This window comes from Nilaparvata lugens, chromosome 6 (assembly GCF_014356525.2).
Source record: "Nilaparvata lugens isolate BPH chromosome 6, ASM1435652v1, whole genome shotgun sequence".
Classification (NCBI taxonomy): Eukaryota; Metazoa; Arthropoda; class Insecta; order Hemiptera; family Delphacidae; genus Nilaparvata; species Nilaparvata lugens.
The window spans coordinates 8,166,809-8,184,552 of NC_052509.1; the positions used below are offsets into that span (position 1 = coordinate 8,166,809).

Consider the following 17,744-nt stretch of genomic DNA (forward strand, 5'->3'; position numbering starts at 1 on the left):
CAATATACTGAAACAGATCTAGATGTGAGTCGTTGAATGCTACAACATAATCTTTATTCAACTCAAGTTCCAACTCATTAACCACTAATTCTGTCTTTTCAAAATCCGAAATGGTCTGAGACACCCGAGGATACAACACTAAAAATTGCTCAGCAACTTTTGGATCAGAGACATTTTTAGACAGTTCATAAATTCTTTGCAATCGGGCATACAATTGTTCCAGTTTAGCGCGATGCACAATGATTTGTTTCTGTAATTTTTCCTCCATCTTGAACTCATACACAAAACAATTCAGCCCCGACAATACAAAACAACAGACAATAAAACAAGAACGACTGGTCGACTGAACAAGAACGACTGACGAAACTAAAAACTTCCAGAATGCCAAGCAAGCAGGACGGTTTGCGCGTGCGCAAACACAGCTGCTATTCGCAGAACCAGTCTGGCATTTGGCGCTACGATTTGAATGCTCTGGCCAAAACAATATTTGACTGAATTATTTCAAAGGCAAACAGCTGATTGCCTCTAGAAAGGCTGTAATGAAACACTGTTAGGATTATTCGAGGCGAGGTTGTCATTTTTTGACCGAGCGAAGTGAGGTCTAAGATTCAAGTCGACGGTTTGGCATTTCTCTTAATGTTTAAATGTTTATATGTTGCGCATTTACGGCGAAACCTGGTAATAGATTTTCATGAAATTTTACAGGTATGTTCCTTTTTAAATTGCGCGTCGACGTATATACAAGGTTTTTTGAAATTTTGCATTTCAAGGATAATATGAAAGGAAAAAGGAGCTTCCTTCATACACCAATATTAGAGTAAAAATCAAATTATAGAATTATTCATCATAAATCAGCTGTCTAGTGGACTATAATACTACCCGTACAAAAACATCGAACATCTTGAAAATATATCTTTCCATCAACGTTAGTAGACTGTTGACTATAATACTACCCGTTCAAAAACATCAAACATCTTGAAAATGTATCTTTCCATCAACGTTGTAGAAAGTTGCAGCCAGACCTGATAACAGCGCTCATACTCACATTCCGGGATGACACGTCACGGGACGATAGGACAGAAAGACAGAAAATCCTAGGACGAATAGGACAGAAAATCCTATGTTTATTTAGGATTTTGTCTAGACATTTTAAATTGATGAATTATTCATTAATTTTTGAGAAAACATAACAACAGGTCAATGTAACTTACTGAGCGCGAGGTCTACTGTTCACAGAACTACTAGTTATAATCATGTGGCTTGCAGTTGTTGAATTTTCCAATCGTTCTGTATTTTGAATTTGTTGATCCCAGCTATTGATAGCATATGGCGGCTCACCATTCAGCCGCTATCCTTGACTTTGTATTTGAAACTCCTGAGAGGCCAAAATACGTTCTTCCGAGTACGTTTGACAATTGGAAAAATAATTTCAATTATTTATGAGAAACCCTCTTGCTCTCACCACCCATTTATCTTCTGAAACAAAAAAGTTTCCAGCATGTCGAAAATTTCATGTTTTCTGCTCGAAATGTCTCCACATTGACGAACATAATCATTAATTAAAAAATATCTATAGATCAGATAAAAACTATCCATACACCAATAGAAAGAGACATTCTCCACGTTAATTTGATATAAAATTATTACGTATTACGACGCCCCATGATTCTGAGAGAAGTGATATTCAAAAGAAATCTTCGCGATATTTCCAATTTTATCATAAAGTTGTATTTCCTTTTAATCTTTCAACTCTGAAACGTTTTTAGCACTACTAGGATATCGGGGATGATATTGAATTCTGACGTTGAATTGGAAATTTGAGATAGTTGCAATTTCACACGTTTTGGCAATCCTGTAATTTCTTCGGATGGAGGGCCAAGTCTCAACTTATTTTACACAGACTATAATGTATCTTTCCATAAGAAACAGATTCTCTTCTGTATCTTCTCAAAAGCAACGTGTTGCATCCGAAAAGATTCACAAGGAGCTTTAATGTGTCTTTCAATAAGCAACAAATTCTCTTTTGTATCTTCTCAAAAGCAACGTGTTGCCTCCGAAAAGATACACAAGGAGCTTTCTGGAGTAACGTCCTTTTAGCAGAATACAGCCTATCAGCTGACATCCGTTCAACATGCTCTTTTGGTGATCTGTTGCAACTCTCTCATTCATAAAGAATCTCTGTGTGTGGGGAGCTTCCTTTGAGGTAGCTCTCTGTATGGAGCTTCCTCCATCTAGGGATCTAGGGTCTCTGAAGCCTGATGTCTGATGCAAAGCCGTGAATATTACCCCGCGATCCGTACCTTGCCTATATGCCGTTTCAAAGTCACGGTGGCAAAGATACGGGACGCGTACTGTACTTATAAAAAAATAGTGACCAAAACAGTGTTACTTTGTCGAAAACCGTATAGTCGTGTCTAAAATAATATCAAAAACAGAGTACTATTGTATAGAGTGAGGTCCACTTTATAATGGCAGTGTTTGATTAGCAATGGTATCGCTATCATTGTCTATTGAATGAAAAAGACTAAGAAATTGTCAAAAAACCACAGATTGATTGATACTTAGTAAGACCGGTTTCGGTTATTACACCATTGTCAATCTCTGATAATCTGTTTATCAGAGATTGACAATGGTGTAATAACCTAAACCGGTCTTTCTAATTATCAATAAATCTGTAGTTTTTTGACAATTTCTTAGTCTTTTTCATTCAATATGAATAATTTATTACCACAATATCAACTTATCAACTACACAAAAAAGATCCTTGTCTATCATTCAACAAAGCAGATAGCGCTTTCTCTTTCTCGCATTGCTCTATATCATTGTCGCCATATCGTTTTTTAACAATGTAGAATAATCAATTAACAAAATATTTTATCTTAATCATTAAAATTTATTTTGAAATAATTGGAAAATATAATTTCTTGCTTAATAAAATATAATTGATTTTTTAAACGAGAATGAACAGTTTATATTACATCAATAAATCTGTATCAGCTATCGTCTATAGAATGCATTGACAAGACAGAGGATCGGCGACGTTGTTCTGCTATCTTTCTCCACTACCATTATAACGTGGACCTCACTATAGTTTGTTGGCCGGGTTGGTCTAGTGTTGAGGAGCGTTACAAACTTCGGTGTGCTAGCACCGCCTGGCTCGTGGGCTCGAATCCTGCCGATAGCATGGACGTTTGTTCATCTTATCAATCCGATAACACATTTTCAATTACTCACGGACAAGTTGAAATCTCATGCGGGCATCATCCGCAATGAAAAATTGATAAAGCTATAATTAATGTTTTATGTAGATCTAACATAGTACTTGAATAATAACATATTTTTCCTACAGATACCTTGAAAAGTGACCTTTTCTGCACTGATTGCAGGCCGCAAAGAATCACTTTTCCGCTCTAGTGCGCAAAGTATTACTTTGTGTACTCCAGATTTGCAGCATGACAACGCAAAATAGTTAGTAGGCTATATGGAGCACCAGTGCAGGAAAATCAAAATTAAGTTCGTAACACTGACTGTGGTATAGTGAGGTCCACGTTATAATGGCAGTGGAGAACAGCGTTGCCTATTTATTATGTACCTAAGATAAACCCCCTTTAAGCAGTTAGATAAATTTTCAATTGAATTACTAATTTAATTATCATTATTCAATTTTAAATAAATTGAGGTTTTTATTAATAATAAAATTACACAGAAAAACATTTGATGGATTTCAGGGAATTTTACCCATAATTACCCACTTTTCATATTCAATGGTAACTGTAGGAAAAATGTAATGTGAAATACGTGCGCAAAGTTTGTTTGCTGCACTCAAGAAACCATTATTCCGCACTCACCTACGGCTCGTGCGTAAACGTTTCTTTCGGTGCAGCAAACTGTCACTTTGCGCACTATTTGCACAAATAACTATTTCAACACAGCTTAATGTCAGTACAATACACAGAGTGTCCCACGAAAGGTGTAACAGCCGAAGACCACAGATTCGACATGAGATTTGTAACAAAAAATGTTCAGTGAAATTTTCTTATATCGACCTCAGTTTTCGAGAAATATCAACTTTTCGATATTTTTGAAAAACGTCAATCACTAGAAAACTATCAGTCAAAATGCAATTCTAATGAAATGGTTGGAGAGAGGAAGAAATTTCCTATACGATTCATATAACTATTTAGTTTGTTTGGCGATTTTGAACTTTTTATGAGCGTTCAAACAGTTTGGAATTTGGCTTTGAAATCAACGAATGCACTTTATTTAACCTTGAGTGCTCATAGAAAGTTCAAAAACGTCAAAGGAACAAATTATATAAAACTTATTGGAAATTTCTTCCTCTTTCTAATCATATCCTTAGAATTAGTTTTTGATTGATGGTTTTCTACTAATTTTCAGCTGTGAATAACAAATAGTGAGTAGGTTTTTGATTTTGTATTAACATTTTTTAAATAAGTGCAATATTTCTAAAGTTTTTAATTTATTCTGATACATTCTGTGATTCATTTAGAGTATAAAATCAACCTTCAAAATTCAAAATTTTAAAACATCATTCCTGGACCGAAAGTCAAGTAACGAAGCAGTGTGTGATTACATAACCTTATCTTTTGGACAAGCAATGTGAGGCCAAGTTGCTATAGATTGGAACAATCTAAGAAGTTTGTTTTCAGCTGACGTCGTCAATTCTCCGACACCATTCACGCACAACATCATCACTCATGACGGTTTCTTGTGTAAACTTGAATCATTCTGGGTAGATTTATGCTGCACATTTGTGTTTTGCTTGCAAAAACGAATAACGATAAGCGACTAGCACTTGGCGGGAGATTCAAATGAGGCGGCCATGATAGATTTATATAGATGGATTTAATTATTTTGCTATCGGACCATACAGTCAACAGCAACGTCAGTAAAATATTCATAACACTTAATTATTAATATCGGGGACCGAGCTTTGCTCTGGAGTACCATAGCATAAAAAATTTATTACGAAAGAAGAAATTATAATAACATTCATAGTTTATACAGAAATGTTCTATCTAATCACAGTAAATTGAGATTAATTCCCATAGGAATGCAAAAATTCCCCTCTCAAAGGCCCGGTTGCACAAAAGCCGGTTAAATTTTAATCGTGATTAATTTCACGTGAACCAAATCAGAGAAGATCATTTCAAAAAGATGGATCTACTGGAATTAATCAGGATTGAAAATAACCCAGCTTTTTTGCAACCGGCACTAACAGTATGTACACATGACGACGTTTGTCGCTCGGTAAGCGCCGCGTTGGAAATTGTGATACCTTACACCAAAGACCTTAAAGAGATATAGACCCACAATGCCTATGCCTTCCCAATGATAGCTCTTACTTGAAATTGAAGGCCGCCATTGGGGTATTTTAGCACGAGATATATCTATATATATTTGTGATACAATAGATCACAAAGGCATTGGTGGCATTGGTATGTAATAATCTTATGGGTTGCCCCCTCAATGGCGGATTTCAATTCCAAGTACGACACTAGCGCTGTATGTGAGTCTATGCATCTTTAAGGTCTTTGCCTTACACATGAGGGCGCCAACCGCGCGCTTTGTCGACGTTTTCATGACAGCAGGCATCCGGCAGTTGGACCCACGTACTCAGTGCGAACACATGGAGTTAAAGGAGCTTACCTGTTTGTGGTTATTGTACCGTAGACACAAGGCTAGGCGGAGACGACAAAGACAATGGTGGGTTCATCTCTAATAGATGACGGGTTAACCATAGGTTCATTTGTGAAGCTTGCGGTGTTTCGGTGATTAAACTGTACTGGACAGTTGGGCCAAAACTTGTGTTGGATAAGACATCGGTTTCCTTTTATATAAATCATGGGTAGCCCTGTATAAATTTATCCTAACATAACTAATTCTAATATGAGAAGGGAAAATATAATGACTTGAAAGCATTTTGGCTAACTGAGAAATATGTAATAGGCAACACTTCAAGCATATTACAGAGTTCGAACATGACAAACAATAAAACCTTATAATAATAATAAAGAAACACCATACCAAAAATCCAGAATTATCGTTAATGCATGAAAAATCATACAATGTGCTCGGGAGGTTAGGTTGAAAGACATTTTATAAATTAGGAATTACAGAAAAATTACCAAGAGAAAAACAAGAACTCATAGCGTATTTTGCTTTCACTGAGTTTACATCTACTACAAAATTAATATAAGTTTCAAGAAGTTGGCAGAAAAAAACTTTGAAATAAATTTATCAAAGGACATTATTACGAGCACATTTTAAGAGACAGATCATGGCAGAAGAGAGCAAGTGAAAAAGGAAAACGGATATGCAAAACAATTAGTTTTGCATTGCCAACTGCACCAAATAAAACACATATTTTAGAGTTTAATTAATTTAGGTTAGTTCTAAGTCATTGCTGTATATAATTTTAAGATTTGATAATTAATTTATATTTGTCGAATGTATTTCAATAATAATAATAATTTATTAAACCAAAATGGATCTTTTCCAAATAACTAATGAATGGATATCGAATATCGATGTTTGAAGAAAAGATCGATATTCGATATTTTTGTGTTTGATTAAAATCGATCTACATTAAACAGCGCACAATTTGAAATTCTAAAAGTGTCATAATATTGTAATATTGTAATATTACAAGCTATATACAAAATTAAGGGAAGATCCCAACTAGTTTTTCAACTACTTCCGTATGAGTATAAGTACATTTGATGTACTATTATCTTTAGTCTCTGAAGACATTTATCATCTTGTGAATGTGTTGTGAGGGATGCAATGTCACCAGAAGAAAAACTTGTTATAACATTAAGGTATTGTATTACAATTTATCAAACCTTTTAGAAAAAATCAGCCTAATTTACAAAGTAATGTTTTGAAAAAAGTAATGTTTCAATATAGGCTAATTGACAAATTAATCATTCGTAAATATCAGAAAAATCCGAGTCCAAAAACACAAAGCAAGATCAAAACACAACACAAGACCAAGGCTAAGATCACCTATTCACTGCAAAAGCGCGCGTTTGACTGAGTACATGTGTACATTGCACATTGGAATAATGCCCAGTATAGTAACTCGAAGCGCGCGACAAACGCGGCGGTTGATGTGGAAACTACAAGTGCCGCGGTTGTCGCGCGCTTTTCCAAAGCTCCCGACAGCATGTGTACAATCCCATTTTGTCTATGTATGTGTCAAACGCGCGCTTGACAACCGAGCGACAACCGCGGCGTTTACCGAGCGACAAACGTCGTCATATGTACAGGTCCTAAGTACCTGATTGAATGATTACAAAAGTTCATCAGCTGAGTCATAATTTTGTCTCAGTCCCATACACATGTATTCGCTCACTCACTTCTATCATCAACATGCGACGAAATTATCAGCTGTTTTTCAAGGATGAATAAATCCTTTTAATGTCCTTGCGATTTTTGTTCCTAATGCGAGTTTTCCCAGGGATGAGACCTAGTTCAATCGAATTTTTATATTGAATGAAAAAGACTGAGAAATTGATGAAAACTGAGATCTGATAAACTACTCTGAGTTTATCAGAGATTGACAATGGTGTAATAACCGAAACCGGTCTTTCTAATTATCAATAAATCAGTGGTTTTTTGACAATTTCTCAGTCTTTTTCATTCAAAATGAATAATTACCACAATATCAACTTTTCAACTACACAAAAAGTGAATTTTTATATTATAAACCTACTATGTTCTGAATTTCGTGAGAATTGTTAGAGCTGTTTTCGAGATCCAGTGAAATACAAACATATAAACAGCTAAACATCTAAACATATAAACAATAGTATAGGATAAAGAATGTGTGAAAAACCCCTACAAAGAATAGAAGGGGTTTGCACGCAGAAGATCAAATAGTGTTTTGCTGACTTTTGAGACTGGATAATTTTTTATTGACTCTGGGAACCTATTGTAGACCTTTTTTCCTAAGACATGATGGGATGTTTGTGGGCCTATAACTCGACAACAAGTGCTGAGCTGCCCGCACCAATCACAGGGCAGAGTTTGGTGGAAATGATAAGCTGTTCTGTGGAAATCACCCGCTTGTCTGTGTCTCATGATATGTGAACGGAGGCTGAGGAAAATGACCCTCTTATATGTGTATAAAAATATAAGGTTATTAGACTATTGTCATGTCGAATGATTTTTATGATTATATGCTTGGTTTAGATGACTTTAAGCACATTATCAAGAACATAAATGACAGAGTAGTAACAAATAGTGAGAACTCTATAATCAAATCATTCTCTTTCTTTTTTATTCTTTATTGATTCATACAACAAGTACATCATTAAAATGATAGGGAGAGAAAATAATGTAACCTTGTGCTATTCCTCTCCCAAATTTAGGTAAGGTTACACCATAGAGAAACAATAGCATAAGTAGATATCCCATGGTATAGGGCGTTTATGTCGCAACTTTTACTCTTATCTCAAGCCGCTAGCTCATGTAATTCTTTCCCATGCAGCTGTGTGACGCTGGTAGTCTCTCATATTGTGCCGTTCATACACTATCACCCCAACAAAACAGTAAAATTCGACAAAAATCAACAGTAATCGGCTTGAGATAACAGTAAAAGTTGCGACATAAACGCCCTACACCATGGGATATCTACTTACGCTATTGTTTCTCTATGGTTACACATAGTACAAGATAGTGACATAGTTACATATCTTGGTACAAGCCAGAATATGCATTGTCTACATAAATCTTGGAATTCAATCTAATACCATCACTGTTAATCAATACTTCTTATCAACAATTGGGCTCAGTTGCAAAAAAGCCGGTTAAATTTTAATTGTGATTAATTTCACGAGATCCAGTCAGAGAAGACTTTTTTGAAAAGAAGGGTTTCTCTTATTGGGTCTCCTGGAATTATCACGATTAAAATTTTACCGGCTTTTGTGCAACCGGGACTTATATTATCAATACTTTATCAATATAAGACAGTTTTGGGCTGTGCGTGTTGACCCTCCACTAAATTGTTTTAAAAAATAATTGTGTATCATTGAATCAATAAAATAATAAAAGAATATCTCATCAATGTATAAATTAATAAAACTATACGTTTTTCCTGAACATTTGTTTATTTATTTATTGATATTCTTTAATATCAAATAATATGAAAATAATATCAATAATTATATTCTTTAATATCATTTTAAATGCTTCATAAGAATTTATTTATTAATTGATATTCTATCAATTTTTATTCAACAGGCAGTGCTAGCCTCATCGCTAGACGCTCTCTGCAGGACAAAGATTGAGACGGCCTCGTGGATGCAGCGACCAGCTATCCAGCCTGAGTTCACGACACTACTGAGACAGGCGGCCGTCACCCTGAGCGCCCAGTGTGGCCTAACCCTGCTACAGAACGACATCCCACTGTTGCCGCCGCGACGACAGCCGAAACAGCCGGATCGGAGTCGTGTCACGGCTGTGCCTGTCGGTGAGTCACTTCGTCTAGGTTATCAGTTGATCTAGTAGGTTAGTCGCTACATATCAGTTCGTCAAGAATCAGGTGACAACCGAAATAATTGGATCGGAGTCGGGTGGTTTCCGCGTCTGTCGGTAAAATCCATTATTTCCACACAGTACATCATACAATTCAATAGAATCAACAGTAGTTGATCATCGTCATAGAAATTAATTTGAAAGAAGTTATAAGATATTCATTTATTTAACACAGTATATCATTTATTCATGGATAGAATCACAAATCATATAAATATGATTAGGAAGGAACAACAGGCTTGCCCAAAACTATTCCATTCCCAAATTTTGATAAATTAATAGAATGTCCAAAATGTAGGTTATGTTTCTTCTGTAACAAACAATACAATGTATATGTGCTTAGGACCATAAAAAACCTATCAGATATTCAAACTTTGAAAGAGATCTATTACGCACTATTCCATTGACATATGGCATTGCATTTTGGGGTAATTCTACGGATGTCAGCCAGATCTTCAAGTTGCAGAAATGGGCAATTCGCGTTATGGTAGGAGAGTCAATTAGAACCAGTTGCAGACCCTTTTTTAAGCAATTAAAAATTCTCCCACTCCCTAGTTTATATATGTTGGAAGCAATTTGTCTTTTAAAAAAAAGTCGATGTTTAAGAAGGGTTTTATGATACATTCCTATGAGACAAGACACAGACATGTGCTCAGGGATGAAACACATCGTACAGCTTTATATGTGAAAGGGGTAACCAGCGTGGGAATATTCATCTATTCAATGCATTGCCAACACATTTAACCTGTCAAACGCTTGAAAAACTGAGAGTTCAGTTGAAGACAGAACTGGAAGGACAGTGTTTTTATTCGATTCAGGAGTTTTTCAGCTGCTTCAGCTCACGGTGATTTTTCGTAGATCTTCGAGACTATATTTAACAATCAGTTTGATATACCGGTATGCAAAATTTAAGTTATATCATTTAAATGATTGACAAGTCCATATATATATATATATATATATATATATATATATATATATATAATATATATATATATATATATATATATATGGGGTCCCCTTTGAGAGGAGATCAATGGCTGCTAAATTATCTATCTAACTAATGAACAGTTGAAGTTCTTCATATTTGTATGGTAAGAGATGTTATGGTATTTCTCCATAATTGAAAGAAAAATATGTTGATGTTGTATTAACATAGTAGTATTAATATAGAAATCAATTTAAAAAAGTTATAAAATAGATATCCATTTATTTATTTTTTTAACAATACAATAGAACGTTGAGCGTTGTCTTAGAAATTCATTTGTAAGAAGTTATTGAAAGAACGCTCACATCAATGAAATATTTATAATAACTACAAAATAAAATTAAACCAAGATAATTAATATGATGTGTCTGTTTTTGTGAGTGCCATTATCTACTAGGGCATTCTCTCTCTATTGTAAGCCTTTGCAGCAAGATAAGTTGTATAATAGAATCTTATGACACATGTTCGCTAACGCTTTTTCTCGTGTGAGTTGAGTATGTTCACAGAATTATCATGCGAATGCGGTAAAAAAGTTTTGTACACTAATTTTGTCATAATAATCTAAGGAAGAATAATTGGCAAACAGAAAACACTCCCTGCTGGTGCTGGTGCTACTACATGCTTTCCATAAACCTAGTTTAGAATAATTCCAAATCAGGATTTCTGTTCTTGTAGTTGACAAAGCTTCCACCTGGAGCGCTGAAGGCGGCTGTTTAAAACACAATCCCGTGATGCATTGCAAAATCGCCATTTTATGGGGTCCTAGTTCACCAATTTTCAAATTTATCAGCTGTTATCATTATCGATTGAACAACATGATGTGTTATTTTGTAATATTGATCATGGGATATTGCTTGGCTTTGAATTGTAAAATAAATTGTTCCAACATAATAATATTAAATTAGATTCCAACTAGAAACTGAATTGTTGATTTTTAGATTTAATTGATCAGGAACTTTAAACTGTTTTTGAAGTTGACCTCGCATATTTCTGTCTTGTCCCAATGCCTTATGAATCATAGTTCTTAGGTTACAAGAATAAGAGCAATTCTTAATAATAAATTAATGAATAATTGAAGCATTTATTATTGAAATTTCATTATTAAAAAATTGAAAACCTGAATTCACATATTATCTGAACTAGAATATTGTTTTTAATTTGCATAATGCATTATTTTGTTAAGAGCAAATTAAATTAGATTGGATTTTCAAATGTACCGCCATGAAATAGGCACAAAATGGCCGCTCCATAAGGAACATGGGTGTCTTGACCTGGTTTTTAACGACCTTGGTTTAGATCAGTAACACTGTTCCTATTTTGAAACTAGGAAACATACTCTAATGTAAAGAAAACATGATTTTATTACAGTATAGTATGCTGTAATGAAATCACATGTTTGCTTTGTTCAGCTGTTTACCGACTTGATTCAATGCATTGAAAACATCTGAAATTGAATGAATATAATAAAACTAGCCGTCAGGCTCTCTTCGCTCGCCATATCCGTCTAGCCAGGGGGCTCCGCCCCCTGGACCACCGACTGGATCGTCCAAGAATGAGATCAGCAGGCTCGCTTCGCTCGCCTGCATTTTTCATTTGAGCATTTTTATCATATGTTAGAACAATCCAGTCGGGGGTCCAGACTAAACGTCTGGCTAAACGAATATGGCGAGCGAAGTGAGCCTGATGGCTATTAATATAATATTCCCAGGATTGAAGTAGCAGTGCCCAATCAATTTTTCCGCGATAAATGCATTTAAATCTTCAACTTGGTGCCAACCTAACAAAGTCAACTCAACTTAATGCCAACCTGACAAAATTATTAATTTAGTTGCCAGTTAACAACTGTTTCGAAGAGGCACTCTATCTAGATTATAGTTCTATAGTAACATATGATATGGAAATTTCAATTATAATTAAGAGATTGGGAGAAGAATAATATACATGCTAAAAGACGAACTTTAAACCCTTAAAAACAACCCTTAGAGTTAAAATATTGCCAAAAGATTTCTTAGTGCGCCTCTAAAGGGCCAACTGAACGAACATACCTACCAAATTTGAACGTTTTTGGTCCGGTAGATTTTTAGTTATGCGAGTGAGTGAGTGAGTGAGTCAGTCAGTCAGTGAGTGAGTGCCATTTCGCTTTTATATATATAGATAGTATCTCATGTCACATGGACGGGAAGGGGCCTTTTGCAGGCGAGAATGATGTTTCTAGGCGAGGCGTTAGTCGAGACTAGAATTTCATTCCAGCACTGCGAAAGACATTCACGTCCAAGTAACATACACTATTTTTTGTCATAATAATATAAAGAAGAATAATTGAGAAATAGAAAGCATTACCTGCTTGTGCTGAAGTTACTATATGCATTCCATAAACATAACCTAGTTTACAAATTCCAAATCAGGAATTTTGTGGAAGTTGACAAAACTCCCACCTGAAGCGCTGAAGGTGGTTTTTTGTAGTAGTTTTGCTGTTCCTACTTTGGAACTAGGAAAAATACTCGACTGTAAAGAAAACATGATTCCATAACATTATAGTATGCTGTAATGAAATCACATGATTGCTTTGTTCAGCAATCAGCTGTTTACCGGCTTGATTCAATGCATAGAAAACAGCTGAAATTGAATGTTTTTCACATGGAATCAAGTCGATTAATAGCTGATTGTAGAACAAATAAACATATGCTCTCATTACAGCATACTCTAATGTATGTAATGAAATCATATGTTTTCTTCACAGTCGAGTACGTTTCCTATAGTGAGGTCCACGTTATAATGGCAGTGTATGATTTGCAATGGTGTTGCTATCCTCGTCTATCGTTCAACAAAGCAGATGCCGCTATCTCTTTCACGCATTACAATGTTGCCACATCTTTTATCAACAATGTAGAAATTCAACTAATTGACAAGATATTTTATCTGAATCATGAAAATTTATTATTACATCTTTAAAAAATATATTTTCTTGACAAATAAAATATGATTAACTATTTTCAACAATAATGAACAGTTAAATTCATCAGATATACCAGTTTCAGCTGTTTGGGTGGCAAGGCTGAGATCTGGCACTCCTTTTCTCCTATCTTCCTACACTGCCATTATAATGTGGACTTCACTATAGTTCCGAAATAGAAACAGCGAAACTGCTACAAAAAAAAACTACCTTCAGCGCTCCAGGTGGAAGTTTTGTTAACTACAATCACAAAATTCCTGATTCGTGAACTAGGTTTATAGAATGCTCCAGCACCAGCAGGTAATGTTTCCTGTTTCCCAATTATTATTCTTTGGATTATTATGACAAAAAATATTATAGAGTATGCGTCCCATAGCTTTGCCTCCGTAACTGTGAAACAGCATATAGGCGAGTATGGTTCCCGGGGTAATATTCCTACTTTTAGATAAACATGCTCCAGAGTACGATCCCTAGATGGAGGAAGCTCCCTACAGAGTTGAGGTGGATGTTTTTGAACGGATAGTATTATAGTCTAGAGACCCTTCGCCAATAGGCAAAGGACCCGGACTATGTTACTTAGCTGTGAATGACTCTTGCAGGGATCGAATGAAATATCAGTATCTAATCGAGCTAACGCCTCGATTAGAAACATCATTCTTGGCCCTGCAAACGGCCACTGCCCGTCCTTGTGACGTAAATAATTATTCAAATACGCTCATTGAAGTGGACTTGAACTCGGCGGGCAATTTATTTTATAACTTGCACCAATGTAAAAAGAAATGTTTTCATATTGTTGTAAGCTATGCTTTCTTAAAGCTGTTTTTTCTACTTCTACAGTTATGGTTGTGTACTTCTGCATTTGTGACCAGTTTCGAGATATTATTGTGGGTGAAAATTAATAATGTGTATGTGTAAAGAGGTGATGTGCGATATTATGAAATTTATTTTATGAAATTGGGATGAAAAGAAGTTTTGGACTGTAGTCTGTTTCTTTGTCCTTAAGTTGATTGTAAATGATGAATAAATAAATAAATATTCAAAGAAACAAAAACCACTCTACAAGACTCTTTACAAACCCAACCTAACTTAAGCTACGATATTCTTATCAGTCGAAACTACTTTACAACAGTTTGTATGACGCAAGGAGTTGAAACGTAATATTGCCTTTATGAACGTGATAAAACACGTTTATATCTTACACGTTGGAAATTGAATTATATCAATAATGAATTTCAAGACCAAAACTTCAAACTCTCAAAATAACTTCAATAAAATACATGGGTCATGTATGACACAGTTAAGAAACAGAATAAATAAACAATAACAACTGAATAACTAAACAACTAAATAAAAATAAATTAACTTTATTGCATAGTTGGCAGTTGATTATCTCTAAGGCCCGGTTTATAGGGCACTAATTAAATTCAATGGACCTAATGTATAGGTTTCATGGAGTTTTAGAATTAGGTTATATAAAATTTAAATAGATGTACAATTCTTGGTAGTTCCATATTATCTTTTTAAAATGTATGAATTCAGGGCTATTAAATGAAAATACTAAGAAATTGTCAAACACCACAGATTTATTGATACTTAGAAAGACCGGTTCCGGTTGTTACACCATTGTCAATCTCTTATCAGAGAGAGAGAGAGTTTATCAGAGATTACACCATTGTCAATCTCTTATGAGAGAGAGAGTTTATCAGAGATTGATAATGGTGTAACAACCGAAACCGATCTTTTTAAGTATCAATAAATCTGTGGGTTTTGACAATTTCTTAGTATATTTATTTAATATGAATAATTACCACAATATCAACTTCTCAACTACACAAAAAATCAGGGCTACTTTCTTTTATTTATAAAATATAATTATAGTACCCTTTGAAATTAATAAAATAATAGATTAAGAACATCTGATAATGTTTTTATAACCTGACGATGGTGTGAACACTGAAACTAGTTGTTATAATTTGTATTATTAATCTATTATTTTATAAATTGAATCGAATCTAAGTGTCCTAGAAACCTAGCCCAAGACCTATTAAATTTTAATCTATTATTTTATTGATTTCAAAGGGTACTATAATTATATTTTATAAATTAAATAGATCTAATAAGTGTCCTCGAAACCTAGCCCAAGACCTATTAAATTTTCATCTTCCGATCTTCCATTAAATGATTTTTCTCTCTTGTTGTCAGACCTACCACCCGCTCTATACGACTACGACTTTGGCTTCAGTTGGCGCGAGGAGGGGGAGGAGCCTGACGGTGACGTCATCATGGATTTCGACGAACAAAGCGATTTGGACAACGATTTCAGTTTCAACGTGCACAACAACACAGTCATCAGTGCCGTGTCACACAGGGACTCTAATCAAGAAGGCGATGAACTTACTAAGATGTCATCGTCCTGTAATGGGGAGGAGGTGGAGGAGGTATTGAAGGAGGCAGCGTCGAAAGAGAGGGAGGCTGTGGTTAGTGTTGATGATATGGAGGGGGTGTTTGGAGGGGATGATCGGGAGGATAGTGGGGATGAAGAAGTTCAGGAGGAGGTGGAGAAGGAGAAAGAGAAGGAAAGTAGTAAAAAACGTCACGACACGTTGAGTTTGGTTAGTAGTAAAGCGTTGCTAGCAGAGGGGGATAGTTGTTATTCGTATATAGACACAGACCTGTTACCCGACGTCTGGGTAGGACCCGACTTCTGGAAACCGAAGTTCAAACGCGGCAAACCTGCCGCCTGTCAGTTAGCCCCGGAAAAAGCGGCCGAGAAGAAAACTCGTCGCAAAACTAAACGCACCGATATCCTGTCTTTCGAAGACTGCAACAACAATGTCGACGCGATTTTCAAGAAGAAATCGGAGACCGCAGCGCAAACTCGTATGATCGGGAAGTGGTCGGAGAAAAAGCTGACGCTTCCTGGTAAAAAGAACTGTAAGATGCAGGATGTGTATCGGTCGTTCCTTAGGAAGAATCTGTTCTACAAACCGTTCCTAAAGCCTGACAAGGATGCGAAAATTGAGTTTGAGTACGCGGAGGACGGTGAACATCTGTTCAACAATGAAAACAATAATATCACAGATTTGGACGGTGACCGGGTGGGGGGAATCGTTCTTAACAACGACAGCCGAGTGTCCGACTGTGATGATGTTGATGATTTTAATGATGAACCGGTGGCCGATATTGATGATGTTGATGATGATGTGGGAGGGGAGGAACCTGGGGATGAGGAGGATAACAGTGATGTGTTCAGTGCAGATAACCTGGTGCCAATGCCGAAACTGGTGCAGTGTGATACGATCAAGTATGCTACGGTGCCGAAACGGCTGGACATGAAGAAACTGAAGGCAACCATTTGGAGCATGTTGGATTTGGAGGATGATAAGGTAGGTGACGTTCAATTAGTTTTATTCATTCATAAATGACATTAACTAATAGTAAAAAATGATAGTTTTTGATTCTAAAGCCTGGTTTTCATTAGTAGAGTTGGGCCGGGTTTCACCAGGAACTAAACCTGTCGTTAGAGGAAGTGCAAACTCCAATTAGCCCTTAAGGCTGTGCAAAGGCTGAAAATAAACTTTCTACTGGTAATATTTTTCAAAATTTTCCGATTTGTATATCATCAAGCTATCAAAATAAAAAAGTTTTCTCAGGAAAACATTTCTCTCCCGATCATTGTTTTTTGAGATTTATGAGAGCCTGAAGTTCAAATTTTTGGCACAGAACATTTCGAATTCGGTAAGAGATAAATCCATGAGATTCAGAGAATAAATTCTTCATGGTATTGTTGCTTTTATATATATATAGATCTATGATATTATCATATAGGGCCGGTTTCCGAGCTCGGGATTCAGCTAAGTTCTAGACTTTCAACAGCTCAGGAGTCAGAAAATTTGCTTTCCGAAACGGGACGTAGTCGTAGTCCACGTTTAAATTAAAATATCGGGGCACCGAGCTTCGCTCGTTATTTATTCATTGACTTTTGATAAACCGAACACAATTCTTCAAAATGATTGGGGAAGTACTAACAGGCACAGCCCAAAACTGTTTTTTCCCCGAATTTTGATTTATACACTATAAATAGTCCAGAAAGTAGGTTATGTTCCATACACTTGAATTCAAGTTCAATTTTCTGTTCAAACATTTGAAAAAATTATTATTTAGATTATATACAAACCAAATTGAATAACAAAATAACACTCACCAATCACTTGAAATTTTCAAATAATGATCAACTCTGAA

General features: G+C 35.6%; 1 protein-coding gene across 1 annotated transcript in view; it reads left to right on the top strand.

The window, feature by feature from the left end:
• LOC111058521 (condensin complex subunit 2-like) overlaps positions 1-17,744 on the top strand; it is an 80,088-nt gene that overhangs the window by 59,040 nt on the left and 3,304 nt on the right. Inside the window, exons 7-8 of the mRNA XM_039431343.1 lie at positions 9,268-9,496; positions 15,705-16,888. Coding sequence (XP_039287277.1) covers positions 9,268-9,496; positions 15,705-16,888 — 1,413 coding nt within the window. The remainder of the gene's footprint in view (positions 1-9,267; positions 9,497-15,704; positions 16,889-17,744) is intronic.